At 43.1% G+C, this 21,913-nt stretch overlaps 2 protein-coding genes and 1 long non-coding RNA gene across 3 annotated transcripts in view; 2 read left to right on the forward strand and 1 right to left on the reverse strand.

Annotated features, from left to right (window-relative positions):
* The window catches only part of LOC309526196 (uncharacterized protein), a 48,849-nt gene extending 44,821 nt beyond the window's left edge, over positions 1–4,028 (forward strand). Inside the window, exon 7 of the mRNA XM_082212111.1 lies at positions 1,165–4,028. Within this exon, the coding sequence (XP_082068237.1) occupies positions 1,165–1,973 (809 nt within the window). The 3' untranslated portion in view covers positions 1,974–4,028. The remainder of the gene's footprint in view (positions 1–1,164) is intronic.
* A 451-nt stretch (positions 4,029–4,479) lies between these two features.
* Positions 4,480–6,946, forward strand: LOC309525423. Its single transcript, XR_014216262.1, has 2 exons — positions 4,480–5,864; positions 6,068–6,946. It is a non-coding gene; the product is annotated as an uncharacterized lncRNA (long non-coding RNA).
* Positions 6,947–9,225: 2,279 nt separating this feature from the next.
* Positions 9,226–21,913, reverse strand: part of LOC309526197 (zinc finger protein RFP-like) — a 31,008-nt gene continuing 18,320 nt past the window's right edge. Inside the window, exons 8-14 of the mRNA XM_082212112.1 lie at positions 20,077–20,301; positions 14,881–14,976; positions 13,610–13,819; positions 12,578–12,600; positions 12,229–12,347; positions 11,421–11,453; positions 9,226–10,187 (exon numbers count right to left, since the gene is read on the reverse strand). Coding sequence (XP_082068238.1) covers positions 9,670–10,187; positions 11,421–11,453; positions 12,229–12,347; positions 12,578–12,600; positions 13,610–13,819; positions 14,881–14,976; positions 20,077–20,301 — 1,224 coding nt within the window. The 3' untranslated portion in view covers positions 9,226–9,669. The remainder of the gene's footprint in view (positions 10,188–11,420; positions 11,454–12,228; positions 12,348–12,577; positions 12,601–13,609; positions 13,820–14,880; positions 14,977–20,076; positions 20,302–21,913) is intronic.

Raw genomic sequence — 21,913 nt, forward strand, 5'->3', positions numbered from 1 at the left:
GCCTATCTGGAGGCACCAGGTCCATAGTCCTTCCCTGTTGTTGCTCCCCCACCTGCTGCTACACTGTCCCTGAACATGGAGGCTCCATATAGCGGTTTTTGGTAACCGTCCTTCCCTCCATTAATCTATCCGATCGCCTTTAAAGTCATTAAACTGATCGCTATTGCCACATCTTCTGACAGCAAATTCCACAAATTGGTTGCTGGAATGCTATTTGTATTCTATAAATATTAATAGTGAACTCGTTTTCTGAATAAGAGTCCACGCATAGCCAGAAGACCAATACCCTGCCATCTGTGGAGAGGATATGTACCAAGCACACCCTCTTCCTAACTGGCAGTCAAGGAATTGTTACGGGGAGGAAATGATTCCCATAATCAACCTATGGTTTGCTCATAATAGAGAAAATAAATTTAAAAATTGTCCATTAGCACCTTAGAGACCAACTAAGTTTGTTCTGGGTATAAGCTTTTGTGTGCATGCACACTTATTCAGATACCATAAATATCATAATAGATATTTATTGTAATGCCCACAATAACTGATATGTACTCTGGTAGGGTTTTTTTAAAAAATGTTATTGTTGTTTTGTTTAAATAATTTTTCTCCTATGTTACTGAAACTTAATACAAACCACTTTGGGGAGGAGCCATTGTAACTCAGTGGGAGACAAGAAGGAGGCCAAGCGAGCATCTATTGGCTCTGGTTTCGCCTACCATTGTGGGGCAGGAGAGAAGAAGACCACTCCTGTACAAGAGGGGAGGCAATTCCCATTCCAGGGAATTGTGGGAAAATTAAGAGGCCAGGGATCTCTTCCTTTGCTGGGACTTCTGCTTCTTTCCATTTCGAGGCAAGTAACATTCTTGCCACTGTAGTAGCATACATGAATAAGTTTCTATACAATTTAGGTAGTTCTGTTCCTATAATTCCCAAAAGAAAAGCTTCTGGTTGTTTGTTTTTTTACAAACATTAATTTAAACATCCTTTTCAATTCATTATATATCATTTCCCAGTGAGCTTTTTAACCTTACCACAAGGACCACAGTTTCCTTACCCCTGATCTTACCAACTGATCAGCTGAACACTATTTTATTGTTATTTTTCAAAAATTGAAGGCTCCTTCCCATTCTCTCCTTCTCATGTCATTTCTCTTGTTTGTTTCAGGAAACGGCAACGGAGCGCTCAAGTCTGAGGAGACCTTTTGGCAAGGAACAGCTAAGCGAATGAGCCACAGGAGGACATCCCTGGAAATCGCCATAGGGGAATGTTTTTGGGGTCCCAAAGTAGAGGAGGCTCCTGAGACTCGGCAGCAGGTTGACAGCTTCCAAGAGAGTAAGCCTAACCTAGCTCTGCTTTGTGGGGAAGATGCTAAAAATGCACCCAGGAGGACCTTTCCTGAGAACCTCCTGAGCACTGAGGGGAGGAAGGGAGGCCAAGAGAACGGGATCAGCCTCCCGGAAGACCGGACAATGCCACCGGAAGCAGAGAAAGTGTATAAGTGCTCCTATTGTGGGAAGTCTTTTGGCGATAGTTTGGACTTGGTTGCCCACGAGAGGACCCACATTGGCGAGAAGATCTACAAGTGTCCGCAATGCGAGAAACGGTTCTCTCACCGGATCGACCTCCTGACGCACAAGAAGAACCACAAGGGAGAGAACCCGCACCGGTGTGATTCAGACTGCGTGAAGTGCTTCGAGCAGCGAGCTTTCCTGATGGGGCACCAGATTGCCCACTCCGGGGAGAAAGCCTGCCGGTGCTCCGTGTGCGGGGAGAGCTTCAGCTGGAAGTCCAACCTCATCAGGCACCGGAGGACCCACACGGGAGAGAAGCCCTATCACTGCGCTGAGTGCGGGAAAAGCTACACGCGTAATACCGCCCTGAATAGACACAAGAAGGTTCATGGTGGGGAGAGACCCTGCGACAGCAGTGCTCCGAACATAGGGCCAGCTTCAGTGTGGGTTCTCCTGGTGTAAGAGTTGGCAGAAGAGGTGACTCAACTTTGGTTTGCCCTCAGCCAGCCCTACCTCACCTGCCCTCAACTTGCCACCAATCTGGGGAGTGGCCCAGCCGGTAGGCTGCCTCCATGGTCTTAGAATGTCCCTTGTAGAGTTCAGCAGGAAGGAAGAGGGGAGAACTAGCATTCTAGTTGGATCTGCCTGTCATTGACTCTCTGGCACCACCTACTGTTGGGCTCCCCGCCTTCCGCCCCATTATTGCCAGTGGAATCAAGCCACCGCTGATAGAGAAAACACGGAAGTGGTTCACAACTGTGGTAAGCGTCCTCTGGATTCCACATGGGTTGACGAATCACTGAACATTTTTCGTGGATGGGAGAGTTTTCTGGGCAGTGTTTTTAAAAACCACATACGCAGCAGAGGAGCAGTGGTAAGTGGTCCTGAGTGCATAGCCTGCCTTATGCCCGTGGCTGGGTGTGGTGAGAGACTAGCCTGCACCTTTTCAAACTGAAGATGCAAGACCTGCCATTTTTAATTTCCCAGATTCATTTTAAATTTTTTAAAATGAGAACACTCTGGGCAAGTAAAAATCTAGCACATGCGGAAGAATGGTTCTAGCCCAGCTTGCTCCCTGATGCACTAGGTTTCTGTGTGCAGGGCCTTTTTAACATGGAGGAACATTTTGATAAATAGTTTTTTCTTGCTACAGTCGGCAACAGTACAATGCACTCTATGCTGCCTATAGACTCTGCCACCTTATATTGTAGCCTTATTGGAGTTCATCGATTGGGTCTGTGTTGCTCTGGGACAGGAGGAAGGAAGTCAAATGACACCGAGGTTGGTTCAAAGAAAGAGTTTACTCTGCTCTCCGGATAGCAGAAGGCACTTGCGTGATCAAGTCCACAGCAAGTCCAAAGAAATGACAAGTTTCATGCAGTATATATATCCTCCAGGCACCCTCTCCCTCCTTCCCATATGAATCCAACCACATCAGCCTATGTACGCAGGTTGACATCACATATGTTCTTGCTCTGGTATTCTTAACCGTAAAAGGGAATTCCTTCCTGTACTTCTGACCATAAAAGGATCTTCCTCTTCCTACTCTTCTCAGGGAGGAAGAGGTTGTCATCTCTGAGAACACGCTTTGGCCTTGTTCTGGACTTAGGTCTGTGCATCTTTTGTGGTCAGCACTTAAGATAAGGTACAGATGTGTCTTTTCTGTTCTACTGGTGCAGTCAGGGTCATCCCTGCCGTCACAAGCTGATAAAGGAGAGGGCTCTGAGCACAGCCGGGTTTCTGTTTATACATTGACTCAGAGCTCAAGTTAATGGATTTTAGCTAAGGAAAAATAGGGATTTTGGTGCAGTTTCAAACTGCCTTCACAGTCAGTTTTGGGTTTGGGAAACCCATTCCTTCAATATGATTGTATACAAGCAACTCTCCGTTTGCGTGGGAGTTGTGTTCCTGGTCCACATGTGCATCAGTGGGATGTGTGTAAGTCTGCTCTGCCCCCATTCCATCCCCTTTTCAGTGCTGAAAACTGCATGTATGTCAGTGGTCACACATGTGCCGATCACACACAAATGGGGAGTTGCCTATATATAAGGCCAGGTACCCAAACTAAAGTTTCAGAGTTTAGGCTTATGAAAATGGATTTCCCTCTTCTGCACCACACTTGGAATAATATTGTAGGAATGCTCTCCTTTCTAGAAGGCTTCAGGGAGTGCAGGGTGTCGAGCGAAGGGAGGAAAACACTACTATTATTATTTCATTTTTAAAGAAGTAGCAAGATCTTGGAGACTAGAGTGCGGATTATGAACAGGGCAGGCATCTCAACAAAAGTTGTGTTGCAGCCCCTCCCACGATCAAAGCTTCTATCAGAAGTATTGGAGCAGGGATTGGGAACCTCTTTGCCTTCTAGATACAGTCAGACGACCAGCTCCTATCATCCTTGACCATTAGTTATCCTGGCTGGCTGGGGCTAATGGGAGTTGGAGGGGCCACACATTCCGTACCCCTGCTGCTCTTATGAGACAGTGTGAATGTGGATAGGCCTTCCAAGACTCCTCTAGCACACTACAGTGGTGCCCCGCAAGACGAATGCCTCGCAAGACGGAAAACTCGCTAGACGAAAGAGTTTTCCGTTTTGGAGGTGCTTCGCAAAATGAATTTCCTATGGGCTTGCTTCGCAAGACGACAATGTCTTGCGAGTTCCTGCTGGGTTTTTTTCCTCCCCCCCTTTTTTCTAAGCCACTAAGCTGCTTATCAGCTGATCCGACCAGCAGATAAGCCGCTAAAAGCCGCTAATAGCACTAAGCCGCTTATCAGCTGATCCGATCAGCAGATAAGCCGCTAATAGTGCTGATCCTCTCATCAGCTGATCCGATCAGCAGATAAGCCGCTAAAAGCCTCTAATAGCGCTAATCCGCTAATCCTTCAATGGGCTTGCTTCGCAAGACGAAACAAACCGCTAGACGAAGAGAATCACGGAACGGATTATTTTCGTCTTGCGAGGCACCACTGTAGTTCCCCAGAGAATCTGGTGCAGTTTTCCATAAGGGTTGTTACTTGGCTCAAGGCTTTTTCACCTTTATAAACTCTTCACTAGGAAGATAGTGCCACGTGGGCTTTTGTTTTGGGGTGATGTGTGAAATTTGAAAAGAAAACAGCTCTTTCATAAGGGTAGATGCTCAAGAATTTGTTCTCATTTAGAACAATGCTGCCAATGTACAGTCATACCTTGGTTTTCAAACGCCTTGGGAGTCGAACGTTTTGGCTCCCGATGATTGAAAACTGGAAGCGATTGTTCCGGTTTTCGAACGTTCTTTGGAACCCGAACGTCCAATGCGGCTTCCGCAGATTCCGCCTGCAGCCAATCAGAAGCCATGCCTTGGTTCCCGAACATTTTGGAAGTTGAACGGACTTCCGGAACGTATTCCATTCGACTTCCAATGTACCACTGTATGAGAATTTGAAAAACTCCTCTCCGTTAATCAAGTTTTCATTAGGTTTTCCATTAATACATATGGCAGGGAAAGAAAGCTCATTTCTTCGTTTGGGTATCCCATTGTGTGTAGCTCTTTGGTTAGGCAGGAGAGAGAAGTCTGTGGCCCTCAAGATGTTGCTGGACTTCAACTCCCATCACCCCCAGCCACGATGGCTAATGGCCAGGGATGATGGGAGTTGTAGTTCAGCAGCACCTGGAGAACCACAGGTTCTGTATCCTTCCTTTAGCAAGATCTCCATTATTTTCCAAGAAGGGGGAGTACAAGTGCTTCTCCTGTACTTAAAAAAAAATATAATTTTGAATACGCTGCTTAAAAAACCTGTACAGTGGTACCTCCGGTTGTGAATGGGATCTGTTCCAGGGGTCTGGCCGCATCCCAAGGAATTCGCAACCAGAGGATTGCTTCTGTGCATGCGCACGGCATGTAGAGTGCTTTTGCGCATGCATGCGCAGCGGAACCCGGAAAAATACTTCTGGGTTTGCTCCGTTCGCATCCCGAAGTTTATGTATCCAGAGGGATACGTAAGCAGAAGTACGACTGTACAGTATAAAGTTTTCGGGTGGCATGGCTGCCTGGGTCACGATAAAATAAAAGCACATAGAGGATTCACTAATCATTTGGTGAGAAAGGCCCTATTCGAAGTCTGGGGAAGAAATAAAACAATAGTAACAGCCAAAACTCCCTGGTGGCTATCACCTATAGAGTAATCAGCCTTGCATAGAAGCAACATGAAAGATAGCTGGCAAACATATAGGGAATTCGTAGAAGAGATAAAAGATTGCCCAACAGTAAAGAAATTTGAAGAATTAAAAGAGAGGGGGTGAATTGGTTAGAATATTTCCAATTAAAAACAATATTTGAGAAGGATAGTAAGCTTAAGGGGTTTGATAAAAAAATCTCAGTATGGGAAAAAGAAATTTTATATAACAACCAACAGACTCTTTCAAAAATATATAAACTGTTACAAAATGGGAAAGTAGAAAAGGAGCAAAAAGGAGACGCTATTAAAAAATGGGAACAAGATCTGGGACACCCAATTGAATATAATGAATGGGAAAGACTATGGACAAAAAATATAAATTTTACAGCATGTTGCCTAATAAGAGAGAACTATATGAAAATGTATCACAGGTGGTACCTGGCACCAGAAAGGCTTGCAAAAATGAATAAAACATATAATAATAAGTGCTGGAGATGCAAGATGCAAAAAGGAACCTTCTACCATATGTGGTGGACATGCTCCGAAATTGGGAAATTTTGGAGCATGATCCACGAAGAAATAAAGAAAATATTAAGAATATCATATAGTAAAAGGCCAGAGGCATTACTTTTAGGAATTTTAAATGACGATATTCCAAAAGACAAAACTATTTTTTTCTTATACGCATCGTCTGCAGCAAGAATCCTGGTGGCTAAGTACTGGAAATGGAATCAGTTACCCACTAGGGGAGAGTGGCTATGTAAGCTCTCAGAATACCTAGAATTAGCCAAATTGACAGATATAATAAGACTAAAACCAAAAAGTGGAGTAAAAAAAGAATGGGAGTGCCTAAATGAATACCTCAAAAGTCAAGGTTCGAGGGCAGAAATCTGGCTGAGTCTGGAATAACCTTGTGAAGTGAACGGATATGAAAGAAGGATTTATATCTAGATGTTAGGATAGAGAGAATAAAGAAAACAGGAAGACACAATGAGAGATAAAGGAGGTGCTGTGGGATTGGTGGAAGTCAATGTCTTGTTATTTTAGTGTTTATAATATTAACTTGTAAGGTATGGATTTGTTTGTTTTTGTTGTTTTGTTGTTTGTTTTTGTTTTCGAATGTTGATTTTTGTGTGTTGTGTATTGTTATTTTTTTATATCTTTCATGTTGTTGTTGTGTGGAAAATATTAATAAAATTCATTTATTTTTTAAAACTTACTAAGAGCTGATGGGTGAAATTAGCTGGGAGTGTGAATGAGTAATAAATTTTGTATATAATGCATGCTTGCGATTTCTTGGCTTTTTCTTCTTCTCTCACTCAGTGTTTCAAGATGTGTACCATCCACATGGTTCTTGTCAATTCCACACACAATTCCTCCTCAGAAATGAGTAGCAGCCTGTGAGGAACTGCAAGTCTGACTTAAAAATGAGCCCTAAAGCCCTTCTTTCCAAGACATAAAACTCCCATTTCACCCCAACCTCAAGCGGTGTTTTGGAGTATGGAGTGTATGAGTGAGTTCCAGACAAACAACCTCCACTTTCCTTTCTTTTGTCCTGTTAGGTCAGGGATGGGAAATCGGTGGCATTCCAGACATTGCTGGACTCCATCACCCCCAGTGGTCAGGGATAGTGAGAGATGTGATCCAAATGTAGCCTTTCACCTACAACCAGTACATAGCCTGCTTTCTTTACTTTGACTGTCAAACCAGAGGTTAGGTTAGGGTATTAAGTACTGACACTATTTCTATTCAAGCCCTGCTCCCCACATCCTGCCATCCTCAAATCTAGTTCCCTTTCTCGGTCGTGTGCCTGACTGAAGGAGACAGTTCGGCTTCCAGCTCTATGTGGTTTTCTTTACTAGGGCTCTCTGGGCCAGAGGTCTAGCGGCACAAGAGGGGATCTGGTTGTTGGTGCAACACTCATAATTTCTTCATTTCTTATCAGTCCAAGGCAGAAGTTGCAGAGCTTTCTGTGTCAGGAATATTAGAGCAGAGTGTCTGCTTTTGTTCCATTCTTATTCTTATTAATTATTATTATTTGAATTTATATACCGCCCTATACCCAGAGGTCTCAGGGCGGTTCACAGAAAAGACATGGGAGCCCCTTCATATGGCAATGAACCATTAACATTGGGGAAGAATCGCAGAATAACCCCTAAAGCAGAATGATATGTGGATTGTCCCATATAAACACAGCACTAATGCACTATTATTGCGTCAATGACATCTTGCTGAATACTCCTGCAAAACAGCAGCAATCGAGGGAGACCCTTGACAGCCTGGGAGGGAGTTTTGGAGCTTTTATTTCACTTCATTTTTATTTTTATTTCACTTCATTCCTATACCTCCTAATTAACCACATGATCTGGTCAGTTCACAGATTTAAAAACAAATTCAATTCATTAAAAGCAATCAGCATAAAATCTGTATCGGCACAAAAACCATAAAAATCAGCATAAGATCTTGAACCATAAATGCAGCACTAAAAATGGCAACAGTGGAAACAAAATAGTCCTAAGAATTAAACAGCATTGAATGATAGCCTTTAAAAGCCTCGGCGAAAACGAAGATCTACCTGCTAGTGAAAAGGCCCTCTTTGGGGGAACATCCCATAACCAGGGTGGGGCTTGGGATCAGAGGGAAAGCTCAGTGGGAATTATATAGGGCAGACAGAGCCAAGCTGGTTCCTTCCAAAAGTCACTGGACTACAACTCCCACCATCTCTGACTAGTTGGCCTTGCTGGATGGGGCTGATGGGAGCCCAATACCATCCAGAGGACATTGTGTTGGCTGCCTCTGATATACAGAATCCAACATTTATAGAAGATTAATGCAGCAACTGTAAATAAATTTAATTGTCGGGAAGCCCCACTGAATCCAGCGAGATTAATCTCTGAGGAACAGGGGACATGGTATGCTGTATTTGCAGACGAGGCTTGAAGTTGCGGCTGCACAGACATTACCGTATTTTTCGCCCCATAAGACGCACTTTTTCCCCTCCAAAAATGAAGGGGAAATGTGCCTGCGTCTTATGGGGCGAATGCAGGCTTTCGCTGAAGCCTGGAGAGCGAGGGGGGTCGGTGCGCACCGACCCCTCTCGCTCTCCAGGCTTCAGGAAGCTCTGCGCAACCCTTGGGAGACCGGCTCCGAGGGTTGCGCAGAGCTGCCTGCAATCCTGGGACCAGCGCAGCTCTGCCCGGCCACGGGAGCCGGGGCGAAGCTCCGCCCCGCTCCCGGTGGCCGCGCAGAGCTGCTTGCGGTCCTGGGACCAGCGCAGCTCTGCGCCGCCATCCGGAGCGGGGCGCTAAGTCCCGCCCCGCTCCGGATGGCGGCGCAGAGCTGCCTGCCATCCCGGGATCAGCACAGCTCTGCCCATCGCCAGCCCCACAAGCTCGGGGGACAGCGGGGAGGCAGAGCGTGCCTTCCCACTGTTCCCCGACCTGGTTCTTCCAGCCCTGCACCTGGGGGGGGAGGGAAATAAAAATTTTTTTCTTTATTTCCCCCCCAAAAAACTAGGTGCGTCCTATGGGCCGGAGCGTCTTATGGGGTGCAAACTACGGTATTTGTGTTTTCTTCCGGTCTGAGGTCTACACAGCAAGGAGTTTTCCCTCCTGAGGTGGGCAAAAGAGTTAATTTCTAGTAATCCATGAATGTTTGTATTTTAACAGCTGCTGGGGGTCTTGTGGGGAAAGGAAGGTGGCAAAATGAAACCAGACGATGGAGGCTGAGCCCTTTTGAGGAACTCATTATATATTGGGAGTGTTAAAAGTGTTACCGTCTCCTTAAGAAATAATCTGCAGAGAGAATTCTGGAAAGGGGAAATAAAAAGCAGGGAAAGGCAACCATTTTTGTCTATTTTGTTATTTCTGCTGATTGTAGAGTAATCTTCTCACACGGCCCCTAAAAAGCTGCCCAAAGTGCAACTGAGGTAAATGTTGGGTTTTATCTCAGCCCTTCTTTTCTGGAGAGAAACTCCTGCTGGGCCCGAGAGGCAGATTTAGTCTCCTCAGGAGATCTTGAGGTGGGTTTCATTTCCCCACAGGCGAAAGAAAGGGAGGAGGGTCTCTCCAGAGAACGAGGCCCCTGAGAACGTGTAGAGTTCGGCTCCTGAGTCAGCGTCAGAAAAAGACACACGTCCCCCTTCATAGTCCAGAGTCACCCGGATCCTCCTGGGCTTCTCCCTCAGGGACAGAGGAGTGTTATGAGGGGGGTTCCAGGCCCAGTACCCATTTCCCATCTTTTCCAGAGCCCAGAGCCCTCCCTCAGGACTGAAGGGAAAGCGGCCCTTTCTCCCTATAGACTTCCTGGCGACCCCCACAGCCCATTCTCCCCCACTTCCCACATTGACCTCCCAGAAATGTCTGCCTGCTGTGAATTCCTCAAGTCCCAGCACACAATGCCAGTTGTTGAATCTCTCAAGATTATTGGGCACATCTTGCTTTCTGTCTGCCAATCTCACGCTTTTCCGATCCTTGGACAAGATGAGGCAGGGATGGGCTGTGTCTGGATCCAGAGTGACATTTGCTATTGGGGGAAGATGAAGAAAAGAGCGGCAGAATCAGCTGAGAGACAGAAACTGACATATAATGGGGCAGGTTTATGTGTATTTTAACCTGGAACACGACGCCCGAAAAAACGGGGATTTGACAATACATATGAAGAACATAAATGCCATTTTAGGGCTAATAACTTACAGTGGTACCTCAGGTTAAGTACTTAATTCGTTCCGGAGGTCCATGCCATTTTAGGGCTAATAACTTACAGTGGTACCTCAGGTTAAGTACTTAATTCGTTCCGGAGGTCCGTGCCATTTTAGGGCTAATAACTTACAGTGGTACCTCAGGTTAAGTACTTAATTCGTTCCGGAGGTCCGTGCCATTTTAGGGCTAATAACTTACAGTGGTACCTCAGGTTAAGTACTTAATTCGTTCCGGAGGTCCATGCCATTTTAGGGCTAATAACTTACAGTGGTACCTCAGGTTAAGTACTTAATTCGTTCCGGAGGTCCATGCCATTTTAGGGCTAATAACTTACAGTGGTACCTCAGGTTAAGTACTTAATTCGTTCCGGAGGTCCGTGCCATTTTAGGGCTAATAACTTACAGTGGTACCTCAGGTTAAGTACTTAATTCGTTCCGGAGGTCCATGCCATTTTAGGGCTAATAACTTACAGTGGTACCTCAGGTTAAGTACTTAATTCGTTCCGGAGGTCCATGCCATTTTAGGGCTAATAACTTACAGTGGTACCTCAGGTTAAGTACTTAATTCGTTCCGGAGGTCCATGCCATTTTAGGGCTAATAACTTACAGTGGTACCTCAGGTTAAGTACTTAATTCGTTCCGGAGGTCCATGCCATTTTAGGGCTAATAACTTACAGTGGTACCTCAGGTTAAGTACTTAATTCGTTCCGGAGGTCCATGCCATTTTAGGGCTAATAACTTACAGTGGTACCTCAGGTTAAGTACTTAATTCGTTCCGGAGGTCCATGCTTAACCTGAAACTGTTCTTAACCTGAAGCACCACTTTAGCTAATGGGGCCGCCGGAGCACGATTTCTGTTCTCATCCTGAAGCAAAGTTCTTAACCTGAAGCAGTATTTCTGGGTTAGTGGAGTCTGTAACCTGAAGCGTATGTAACCTGAAGCATATGTAACCCGAGGTGTATTAAGGGTTCCAAAGTCTTCAGAAAAGATTGTACAACCCCAATTCAATGCCAGTCCCCATCCCTCCTGTGAATTTGGGTCACCATTGGAAATTTACCTTTCTGAAACTGTTGTCTGAACAACATAGCATCTGAGAAAGAAAAAAGATAACAAGTTTAAGCACTACGCTGCTCTACCTGAAATTAATTTTGTTAGAAAAATATCACTTAGTAACACAGCGCCTGTTCTATCTTTATTTCAAGTAAAAGATTAATCAGTAGAACAAATGATTAAGAACTTAGGAAAAAAAACAGTTAAAGAAAACTGTAAAACTCAGCAATGGTAAACAAGACTTTTAAAAAGCAGAATAAAAATATTCAACATTAAATCGGATGGATGCAACCTTAACATCTGCACCAAATAAAGTGGTGGGGAAAATAATTAAAGCCAGAATGGTTATACAAAATGAGAAACTAAGCTTGCTGAAGAAGGATTCCAGAGCTCTCATGCAAAGGGAATTGTAAACAGATGCACATTATTATATTATTTATTTCTTAGATTTATATATTGCTCTTCATAAGTGGTACACAGAGTAAGATACAGGATAAAAACATGAAAATAAGTAAAACAAAACAGCAAAACAATACCCCCCCCAAATAAAATTGGAGGAAAAACCCAGACTTTATGATAGAGTCTGGTGTAGACTTTCTTTATTTGTGGCAGCCACCATTTCTAATGCTGCAGCATGCCAATGTACATGGGACATTCGGGGGGGAATTAGTTGAAGGCTGGACCACCAAGGGGGGGGGGCTATTATGGTGCTGCTCCTGTCTGCAGCAAGAGCAAAATACAGTAAGAGCCTAACATGTTCTGTGTTAGACTAATGTAATGCCCAGCATAAAATCCTTGCAGCCTTTCGTCATTACCTTTGAATTCCTTCAGGACTTCCTCCAGACGGAGATTCATATCACAGAATCTGGAGGCCTCCTCCTTCAGCTCTGGAGGAAAAGCCAGTTGATTCTCCGATCTCTCTGTTCTCTCACACCTGAGGAAGGAAAATGTTAACCTTTCAAATCACTAATTCCTAGTAAAGGAAAAGGAACAAAAGTAAAATCATCCTTGGAAGGAGAAAAGGGGTGCCACAAGTTCAAAAGGAAGGTCCCAATCTTTGTGGGTGAAATTACAGAGTGTGGAGTCCTAAAGTCTTTCCATCAGGAGCTTGGAGGGCCAGGTTTTAAGTACTGATGCTAATGGAAATAAGCTGGATCCACTCACCTCTGCAAGGTGCTTCCCACATCCTAGAGGGAAAAAGAGAATGGAATTCAATGCACAACACAGGCCACAGTAAGAAGCCCCTTCAGACCCTGAAATGGAGGGACTCTGGCTGTCTGCTGTCAGTTTGCCCAACACGCACAAATATTCTTGGTAGGGAGGGCCTAGCCAGGCAATTTTGGAATCTTTCAGGTTTTTTATTTTCCCCTCTTCAGCTCTCCACAGTTCCACATCAGTCTGCAATTTTCTGAAAATTCACCAGCCTTTTAGTGTGACTTTCTCCTAATATAGATATTTTTATATCCAATTTTGCCTGAAACACACATTTTGCAAAGCAATTTTCTGTAATATAATGATTTTTTATGTTAGTTTCACTTTATGAGCTTGTATGAATTTTTTGTAAGCATTATTGGAGAACTGTTTGGAAATTTCAGAGAAGTGCAAATATTGACAGATGTCTGTGATTCTGTTTGCATATTGATTTATAAAGTGCCCATTTGGTGGATTCACCTTTAAGTGCAAAGTTAAGGAATTTTTCCACCATTGATAGTTTTGGGCCATAACTTCTTAAATTTCATCCAATTTGCTGCACAAAATTTTTTTTGTGGTATCCCACCCCTTCTCGGTGCACTTGTCATTGTGCACGTAAGTTGAACTATTGGGTAGTTTTTCTAGGATATTTTCATACATACTCATCCCTAACACAGGCCCAAGTACAGTGGTACCTTGGGTTAAGACCATAATTCGTTCCGGAGGTCCGTTCTTAACCTGAAACTGTTCTTAACCTGAAGCATCACTTTAGCTAATGGGGCCTCCCGCTGCTGCCGCGCCACCAGAGCACGATTTCTGTTCTCATCCTGAAGCAAAGTTCTTAACCCGAGGTTACTATTTATGGGTTAGTGGAGTCTGTAACCTGAAGCATCTGTATAAGCCAGTAACCATTTATCATTTTCCTTCTCACACAACTTGCACTTCAGATTTCAAGGCAGCATCTTCCTGGAGTGGAGCCTTGGGCTATTCCTGCCACCATCTTACCTGCAGGAGTTCACTTGCTGGCTGCTGACTCTTTTCCTCCATCTCCTGGATGATCCTTTCAAGAGAGGAGAGTTTCCTGGAGAGTCTAGCCCGGTGCTCATCCCTTCTCCCTGCAATCTCTTTCTCCACCTCTTTGATGTGATTCAGCAGAAATTGGTGCAGTTCTCTGAACTTCTCCTCTGCCTTCTGCATCTCAGTTGCTGTACATTTCTGCAAGCAGTAGATAGAAAGAGGAAACGAGGAGACCGGAGTCTGGAGTGTGGTCAGTCTTTACAACACCAGGAGGAGAGATGTGGAAATTGCACAGGCAATTTGGGTTTTCTCTGGATTGACATTGGTTCTGACTGAGAACTAAACAGTGGGTTTTCCCTGGGAAAGGGGCGGGGCAAAGGGAAACTGCTTTGACCCATGATTTCTAGGCTCAGAACAAGCGGAGGTGTGGACAACCCTCAGTGGCTAAGGAAGACCCTCTTCTTCAGAATTTAAAGTAAACATGGCAGGGAGGCAGCAGACATGAACACAGTGGCTCTGCCTTCTCTGTTGCCATTTCTCCTGCCTTCCGTACCTAGTGTCATTTTTCTAGAAAAAGAGGTGCCGGAACTCACCATGAATGCATCCCTTGTTCTAATTACTATTACTGTTATTACTATTACTATTACAACAGCAATGGGACCTGCCTGTGAGGTGCTGGAACTGAGATCTGGCAAGTTCCAGCTGCAAAAAAAGAGCTCTGTTTCCATCTTGTGGAAGGTGGCAACCTAAAGCCAGGAGATTTTTTTTTCTATCCATGGAGGTTGCCTGTACATTTTTGAACCCAGCATAATTTAGTTTCTAAGATGTTCAGAAAGTCTCCATGGACATAAAAGAGTCCTCACCTCACACTTCCACGAGTAGGAAATCAACAGAAACAGAGAAGCAGGGCAGAGCTGGCCTGCTCATCCCCAACAGTCCTCTGTTTACTTTAATACACTGAGTCAACTTGAATTTCCTATAGATATAAAATAGTGCACATTTAGAGAGATATTTCTTCAACAGTCTGTATAGCAAATCAGAATGTTGCAACTATCTTATCTTCTGTGCATCTGAGCTGCCACATGGGAAGAAGATTCAGTTCAGTTTGGATTCAAAGGCAAAACTGGGAGAAATGACTTTAAGATGGAAATGTATGAAACTGAGATGAACAGAAATCGACAGATTTCCCCATTTCTATTCAGTCCTGATGTGATTCATCAAGCACTTGTTCCCTTCCAGTGAACACTAGTGACACTTACAAGGAGGTCTTGGCTTTCCTTTTCCAGTTCTGCTTCATAGGCCAGAATTTTCTTTCTTTCTTTCCTAAGGTTCTCCAGGTAGCTATTGATCTTTTCCTAAAGAGAAAATAAAAGTTCAGATAGTGACTGAGACAGACATAGAAAGGGAGAATTTGGTTGGCTGTTATGCTCCCTTCTACTTCCTGGTGCGTCACTGCTCTTAAGTGTTTTACCTGATAATTGCTAGTTTTTGAAATCTGCTCTATGAATTTCTAGGCTTTTAGCTCAAATTTTTAAAATCAAGGCTTTAATGAAGAGTTTCATTTCATTATTATTTATTTTACTTTCCATTATTATGAAATTGCATAGGAGCTTCTTTGTGCTAATTTTTGTTTTTTAAAAAGAAATTTAGAAGCATTAAAAAAATTATCTGGAAGCTGAATCAGGATTTTGCTTTAATCATACAGTGGTACCTCGCAAGACGAATGCCTCGCAAGACAAAAAAACTCGCTAGACGAAAGGTTTTTCCGTTTTCGATTTGCCTCGCAAGACGAATTTCACCTATGGGCTTGCTTCGCAAGACGAAAACGTCTCGTGACTTTGTTTCCTTTGTCTAAAAACAAAGACATGTTTTGTTTATAAAGTTAATTTATTTTCCCTTCAGTTTTTGAACTGCTCTTTACAGTATGTGTGACTTTAAAGAGCAGTTAATAAACTGTTGTTGTACCAAATTTGGCTTTGTTTGGACTTTTTTTGACCATAGGAACGCATTAATTGATTTTCAATGCATTCCTATGGGATTTCGTGATTCGCAAGACGAAAAATTCGCTAGACGACAAAACTTGCGGAACGAATTAATTTCGTCTTGCGGGGCACCACTGTAATAGCACAGAGGAGAGGAGAGTCAGTTCTTAGTTCTCTTTTAAAAGTGTGTATCTCCACCCTAGCCTCTGGGGGGAGATCACCTGGGCCACCACCCTGCCACCTTATTGTGCAAGCCCCCACCCCACAACCAGACCATGTGTGTTTTTCCCACTGCCTGCTGCCTTATTGTATGGGGGGGGGTGGATGGACCCACACCCCCCCTGTAGTCAGATCAGACCCTGGTTGCTAGTTCTACCAGCTGAGCCCAGAAATGTGCAAATGTGATTCAAAACAACTTCACTGTGTTTTACGCCACAAATGTGTGCATAGCCTTTTGCCTACCTGTATGTTATGAATTTGGCTCGCACATTTTTTCACTTAAGAAATATAGCCCTTTTTCTACCACCACTTTGCCTCACGAGCCTTCATTGCATGTATGTGGGAGAAATGTTTGCTGTCTGGCACAGAGCCCCCTCTCTTTTGCTTTCTTAAAACTCCATCACCTTTCCTTTGTTTTCTTAATGACTCATCACCCCAGGTTCTTAACACATCAGAATCCAGGAATTTAGGGGAATCTGGCACCCATAGACTCATAGCAATATTGATTGATTGATTGATTGATTGATTGATTGATTGATTGAACAGGATCTAGGGGCTGCACCTTTTCATTGAGTTTTCCTTTAATTTTACTGTTCTTTTGGTGGACCCACATAAAATGTAGACTCTGAATGACTATATCGGGGTGGGGTGATGAACTGCTTTGATCCCAAATGTGTCACTGGTGCCCGACCCAATGGAACTTTGTAAATTCCAGTGCTAGTTAGTAAAAAATGTAATCCTTTCATTTTTGTTTTGGCTTTATGGCTGCTCTTATCACATTGACAAGGTCTCTATGAGCAATGTGAACAAAAGTCCAAGGAGCTTCTATTGACATGTCATAGTGTAATCCACTTTGATCCATCATGGCTGCTCTACTGTGCACATAAAAACTATCCAAACTTCTGGGTGTGGTCTGTATGGGGCCAAGATTAACAATACGGAGGGCAGAAGCGTATTGTCTCTCCCTCTTGCAGTGACATGTTTAACACAGCATGATAGATACAAGGTAAATACAGGATATCTTGCCAAAGCAGCAGTGGAGGCGTCTGTACACAGCCAAGCCCAAAGTAGACATGAGGTTGTTTACATGGAATTAATGTGTATAGTATTTTTTATTATTTACACAGCAGCCTTCCTTATCAGGCAGGGAAAATAGCCCATCCAGGAGAAGGAAAACTCTGATCCTAAACCTCCACTGCTTTGCAGCTATACTCATTTGTGAGAAAGCCTTTGGGGGTAGACCCTGAGCAAAAATCCGTACCCGCCACCTTGCGGGATGTATTCAGGAAAAGAAAAGGCTAAGGCGTAAACCCTAAATAAAATCTGCAGTTGTTAAGTTGTGGGTGAACATATCAGACGACACAGCGATTCTTCAAACAGCTCTTGTTTATTTACAGGCCAGAACAGAACTGAACTGAAGGGTTCAGGCAGCCTGTTTATATAGAGCTCCACTAGAACGCAACAGTAACCATTTTCTGTAACTATCCAATCACTGAATGTCACTTTCAATCCCTTATTTGCATATGTGGACCTGAACTATCTACAGTATCCCCCTGCTGGCCCAGGGTGAGAAGTTCAGTACATAACAGGAGTCCCTTAAGGCGATTAGATGGCGCCTTCTACACCCTCTTTCCAGCAATTCCTGCAGCCCAGCTGGTGCCAAAAGTATTGTACTGCCTTCCTTTGGACCACATCCATGAGGCCAAGGGGTGGGGTCTTGTTATCTGGGCAGCCCAGGACCTCCACACAAACAAGACCCATACTTGTGTTCTGGAGAGGTCACTTCAGTGCTGCTAACACAGCAAAAACAACAGGCAGCAGTTATGAGTTACAGCTTTCTGCAGCCACAGGAGGCACTGTGGCTCTCTGGCAGTATGACTTTGTCCTGGAGGCCAGCAATTACAGCAGCCTTGAGGGGTGAGGAGAAGGTCCCCAAGGGTTACCGTTAACCCATTATTTCTGTGTCATGGTCCCAATGGGTTGGGGCTAATGTCATGTGTGCACAGCTTCCCAAACCAATGGTGGAAGCACACTGGGTGCTGAGTAAACAAGAGTCTGTACACAGCCGGCATGCATATTTGTGGTATGATAAGGTTAAAGCACACAAAGCATTCAAAAACCATATTGTAAGAAAAGCACTGTTTAATGCCTGGATAAGATACAAGGATTTGTTGGAAAATAAAACCCCAAGATGGTTGTCACCAATGGAAGCAAAGGCTTAGAAAAAACTCAATATGGAGGCCAAATGGCCGAAGTATTGGGAAATTTTGGAACAAGAGGGTGACAGATTAAAACTGCAGAGCTTTGAAAAATTAAAAAACAGAGTACGAGAGTGGCTCCATTATTATCAAATAATGGAGGCATATAACTTGGATAAAAAACTAGGCTTCCAGGTAGAAAAATCAAAGTTGGAAACAGAATTGTTAGACCCTAAAGTTAAGAATTTGTCAAGAATGTATAACTTGCTGTTGAAATGGAATACTCAAGATGAAATGGTGAAATCTGCTATGATTAAATGGGCACAAGATGTTGGACATAATATTATGATGGCCGACTGGGAACAGTTATGGACCACTGGTATGAAGTTTACGGCATGTAATGCCTTAAAAGAGAATTTAATGAAAATGATTTATAGGTGGTACATAACACCAGTCAAGCTTGCAAAAATCTGCCATCTGCCCGATAACAAATGTTGGAAATGTAATGAAACTGAAGGTACATTCTTTCACCTTTGGTGGACATGCCCAAAGATTAGGGCATTCTGGGAGATGATCTATAATGAAATGAAAAAAGTATTTATACCTTCCTGAAGAAACCAGAGGCCTTTCTCCTGGGCATGGTCGGCCAATTGGTGCCAAAGAAGGATAGAACTTTCTTTATGTACGCTACAACAGCAGCAAGAATACTTATTGCAAAGCATTGGAAGACACAAGATCTACCCACCAGGGAAGAATGGCAGATGAAGCTGATGGACTACATGGAACTGGCGGAAATGACTGGCAGAATCCGAGACCAGGGAGAAGAGTCGGTGGAAGATTGGAAAAAATTTAAAGTATACTTACAGAAACATTGTAAAATTAATGAGTGTTAGAAGGATGCTGGAATGAAGCTATATGGTTTTAGTAGAAATGCAACAAAGAATTAAGTAAAAGCTGATTGATAACAGGTTAAAATGAAAAAAATTAAGGTTAGACCGTTAAGATAAATTATAGAATAAAAATTGAGAAAGGTGGGAAGAATTTGCTGAAATAGTGAATTGAACTAGAATACAAAAAAGGGAGGTGTGAGGAGGTCGATGAAACAAGTAAAGGAAAGGTAAAGATATGGAATATTGGATATGTGTTTTAGTTTTTTCTTTGTTTCTTTTTGTTGTATTGTTGTATTGCTTTTCTATGTGTTTTTTTTTCTTTCTTATTGTTGTCTTTTTTCTTTTTTTCTGTAATTTTTAAACTTTTAATAAATATCATTTTTTTTAAAAAAAAAAGAGTCTGTACACAGCCTAAGCCCAAACAAGACAGGAAAGAAGAAGTCCCAGTAAAGAAGGAATGGATACAAAAACTTATGGGACATGCAGAAATGGCATAGCTTACTGGAAAAATAAATCAAGATAACAAACTTTTTACAGAATGGAAATGGTTTATTGAATATTTACAAATAAACTGTAAACAGATAAGAGCATTGGCATGATTATTGTAATAACCTGCAGCTTTATAAGAGTATATATTTGAAGTAGATAATGAATGAATGAGCAAATTAAGTTAATTTGGATATACAGAAAATATTTAAAAATAAATTTAAAGAAATGCAGAAAAAGGGGGAAGTCAAGTATAGAAATGTTAAAATGATTGTAAAATTATTGAAATGTATAAAATTGAAAATCATTTAAAAAAACTAGACAGGAAATTGTGTCAGTGAAATTAACATTTTTATTATGTACATAGCTTGGAGACCACGGGTCCCCAAGATTTAATAATTTCTTTCGCTGTCATGGTCCCAACAGTTACTGAACCTGCTGCTTGCATTTCACGGGAAGCCCCTTTGGCATTCTGGCAGAGAGAGAAAGAATTAGACACATGCCACCCACCTCCAAAAAAAACCTCAGGCTTCTCCTTGGCTATTTAATCAACAAGCATTTAAATTGCATTCTGGCAATTAATGCCATGCCTAGTTTGAACCTAAGAATTACAGAAAACCTCCCAAGAAGAATTAAGAAGACTTCCCTGCTCCCCATCAAGGGCCAGAATGATTTCCTACCTTGTAGTCCTCAGAAGCCTCATCCACAGGAATCACCTCATGATCTCTGTGCTTCCTGGATTTGTCACACACCAGGCAGACTACAGTTTCATCCTCCATACAGAAGAGTTTTAGGGACTCCTGGTGCTTCTCACAATATCTCCCCATTCCTCCTCCCTCCCTGCTTTGGAGACGGATTTTCTTGTTTGCGGGACCCCTAGAAGCAGCCATGGCTCCCTCACACCAAAGACACAGTCAATTTCACTTTCTTTGTTTATATATCCTGGGTGTTTCTCTTCCTGTAAATGGTTAAGGATCTCAGTGCTGAAATGCATATATTTTATGCTGACACGCCTTTCTTGTTTGCCTCAACGCCTCAACGCTGCCCTGAGAAATCAATGTGCAAATACTGTTATAAACAAATAAAATGTTGACATTGTGGAGGAACAACCCTTCTTGAAGAAAACCTTCCTCCCTGGAGTAAGAGCTATGTACCAAGAGCTTCCCTGTTCACCTGATCTGGGCACAGGGTTACCACCTTTGTTCTGGCAAAATACAGGACAGGATGGAGGGTGGGATTGGGGACTGAAAGGAGGGTGGGATTGGGGACTGAAATTGTTTTTTGCCCGGTTCTGAAATGAGTTCAAAGCAATCAATTACAATGACATACATGGTTTACAAGACTTTCTTCAATTAAAAAAATAACAAAAGCACTATAATTTACAAATGTAAGAAAAATATTGCACATCACATTATAGCTTGGCTTTGTAATGTGATAACATTGTAACTATGATAACATGGTGTCTATCCCAATCAGATTGTAACTATTGGTAACTGCAAACATTCCAACAATACTGAAAGGAAATAATAATATCACATCATAGCTTGGCTTTGTAATGCCAAACATTATGATAACATGGTGTCTATCCCAATCAGATGGTAACTACTGGTAACTGCAAACATTCCAACAATACTGAAAGGAAAATAATAATAATAATAATAATAATAATAATAATAATATAATAATAATAATAATAATAGAAATCTTTGTTGCTGCTGAAAGCTTCATTGGCTCTGGATCCATTCCAGTCCGGCTTCCGCGCTGGTCATGGGACCGAGACGGCTCTGGTCGCCCTAACAGATGACTTTCGTAGACAGCTGGATCAGATTCTTATCAAAGACAAATTACGAATGGCCCTATAACTCAGGGGTCAGCAAGGTTTACCGGCCATGGGCCAGATCACGCCCACGGAGATTGTCCATAGACTGGACTGCTGCAGCGCGATGCCATAAATTGCGTCTGCGCATGCCCAGACTCCGAAAATTGTGCCTTCGCAGAAGCGATTTTCGGCGTCTGGACATGCGCAGACATGATTTCCAGTATCTGTGCGTGCACAGACGCGATTTCTGGCGCCGCTTGGCAAGTCCCCGCGCCACGCTGCACTGGTTTAGTGCAGCGCGTGGGGGACTCACTAAGCGGGCGGTTCGGTTCAGGGGCAGCTTGGGGGCCAGTAAAACGGTCCTCGTGGGCCACATATGCCCTGCCGACCCCTGCTATAACTATTTGAGAGGTATGTGAAGTTATCAAAAAATATAAGAAAGGAAAAGTATTGCGGCCAATTGGGTAATCAGCTGTTTATTCATCCTGTAAATAGAGTAGCTATTTCAGTTTCATCTGCTGAAAAAAACCACCTGGCATTTACAGGAATCATTAATGCTGTTTGTAGAACATCCGTGTGATTAAAGTCCCTTCCAAGCAGGACCTAGCAATAAATCTAAAGTTTTTATCTCTCAACCCTTGTAACGCCAGAGGCAGATTGTTATGCAAGCCTAACAGTTGTGATTATTGACACCTATT

This window comes from Podarcis vaucheri (genome assembly GCF_965113315.1).
Source record: "Podarcis vaucheri genome assembly, chromosome: 2".
NCBI lineage: Eukaryota > Metazoa > Chordata > Lepidosauria > Squamata > Lacertidae > Podarcis > Podarcis vaucheri.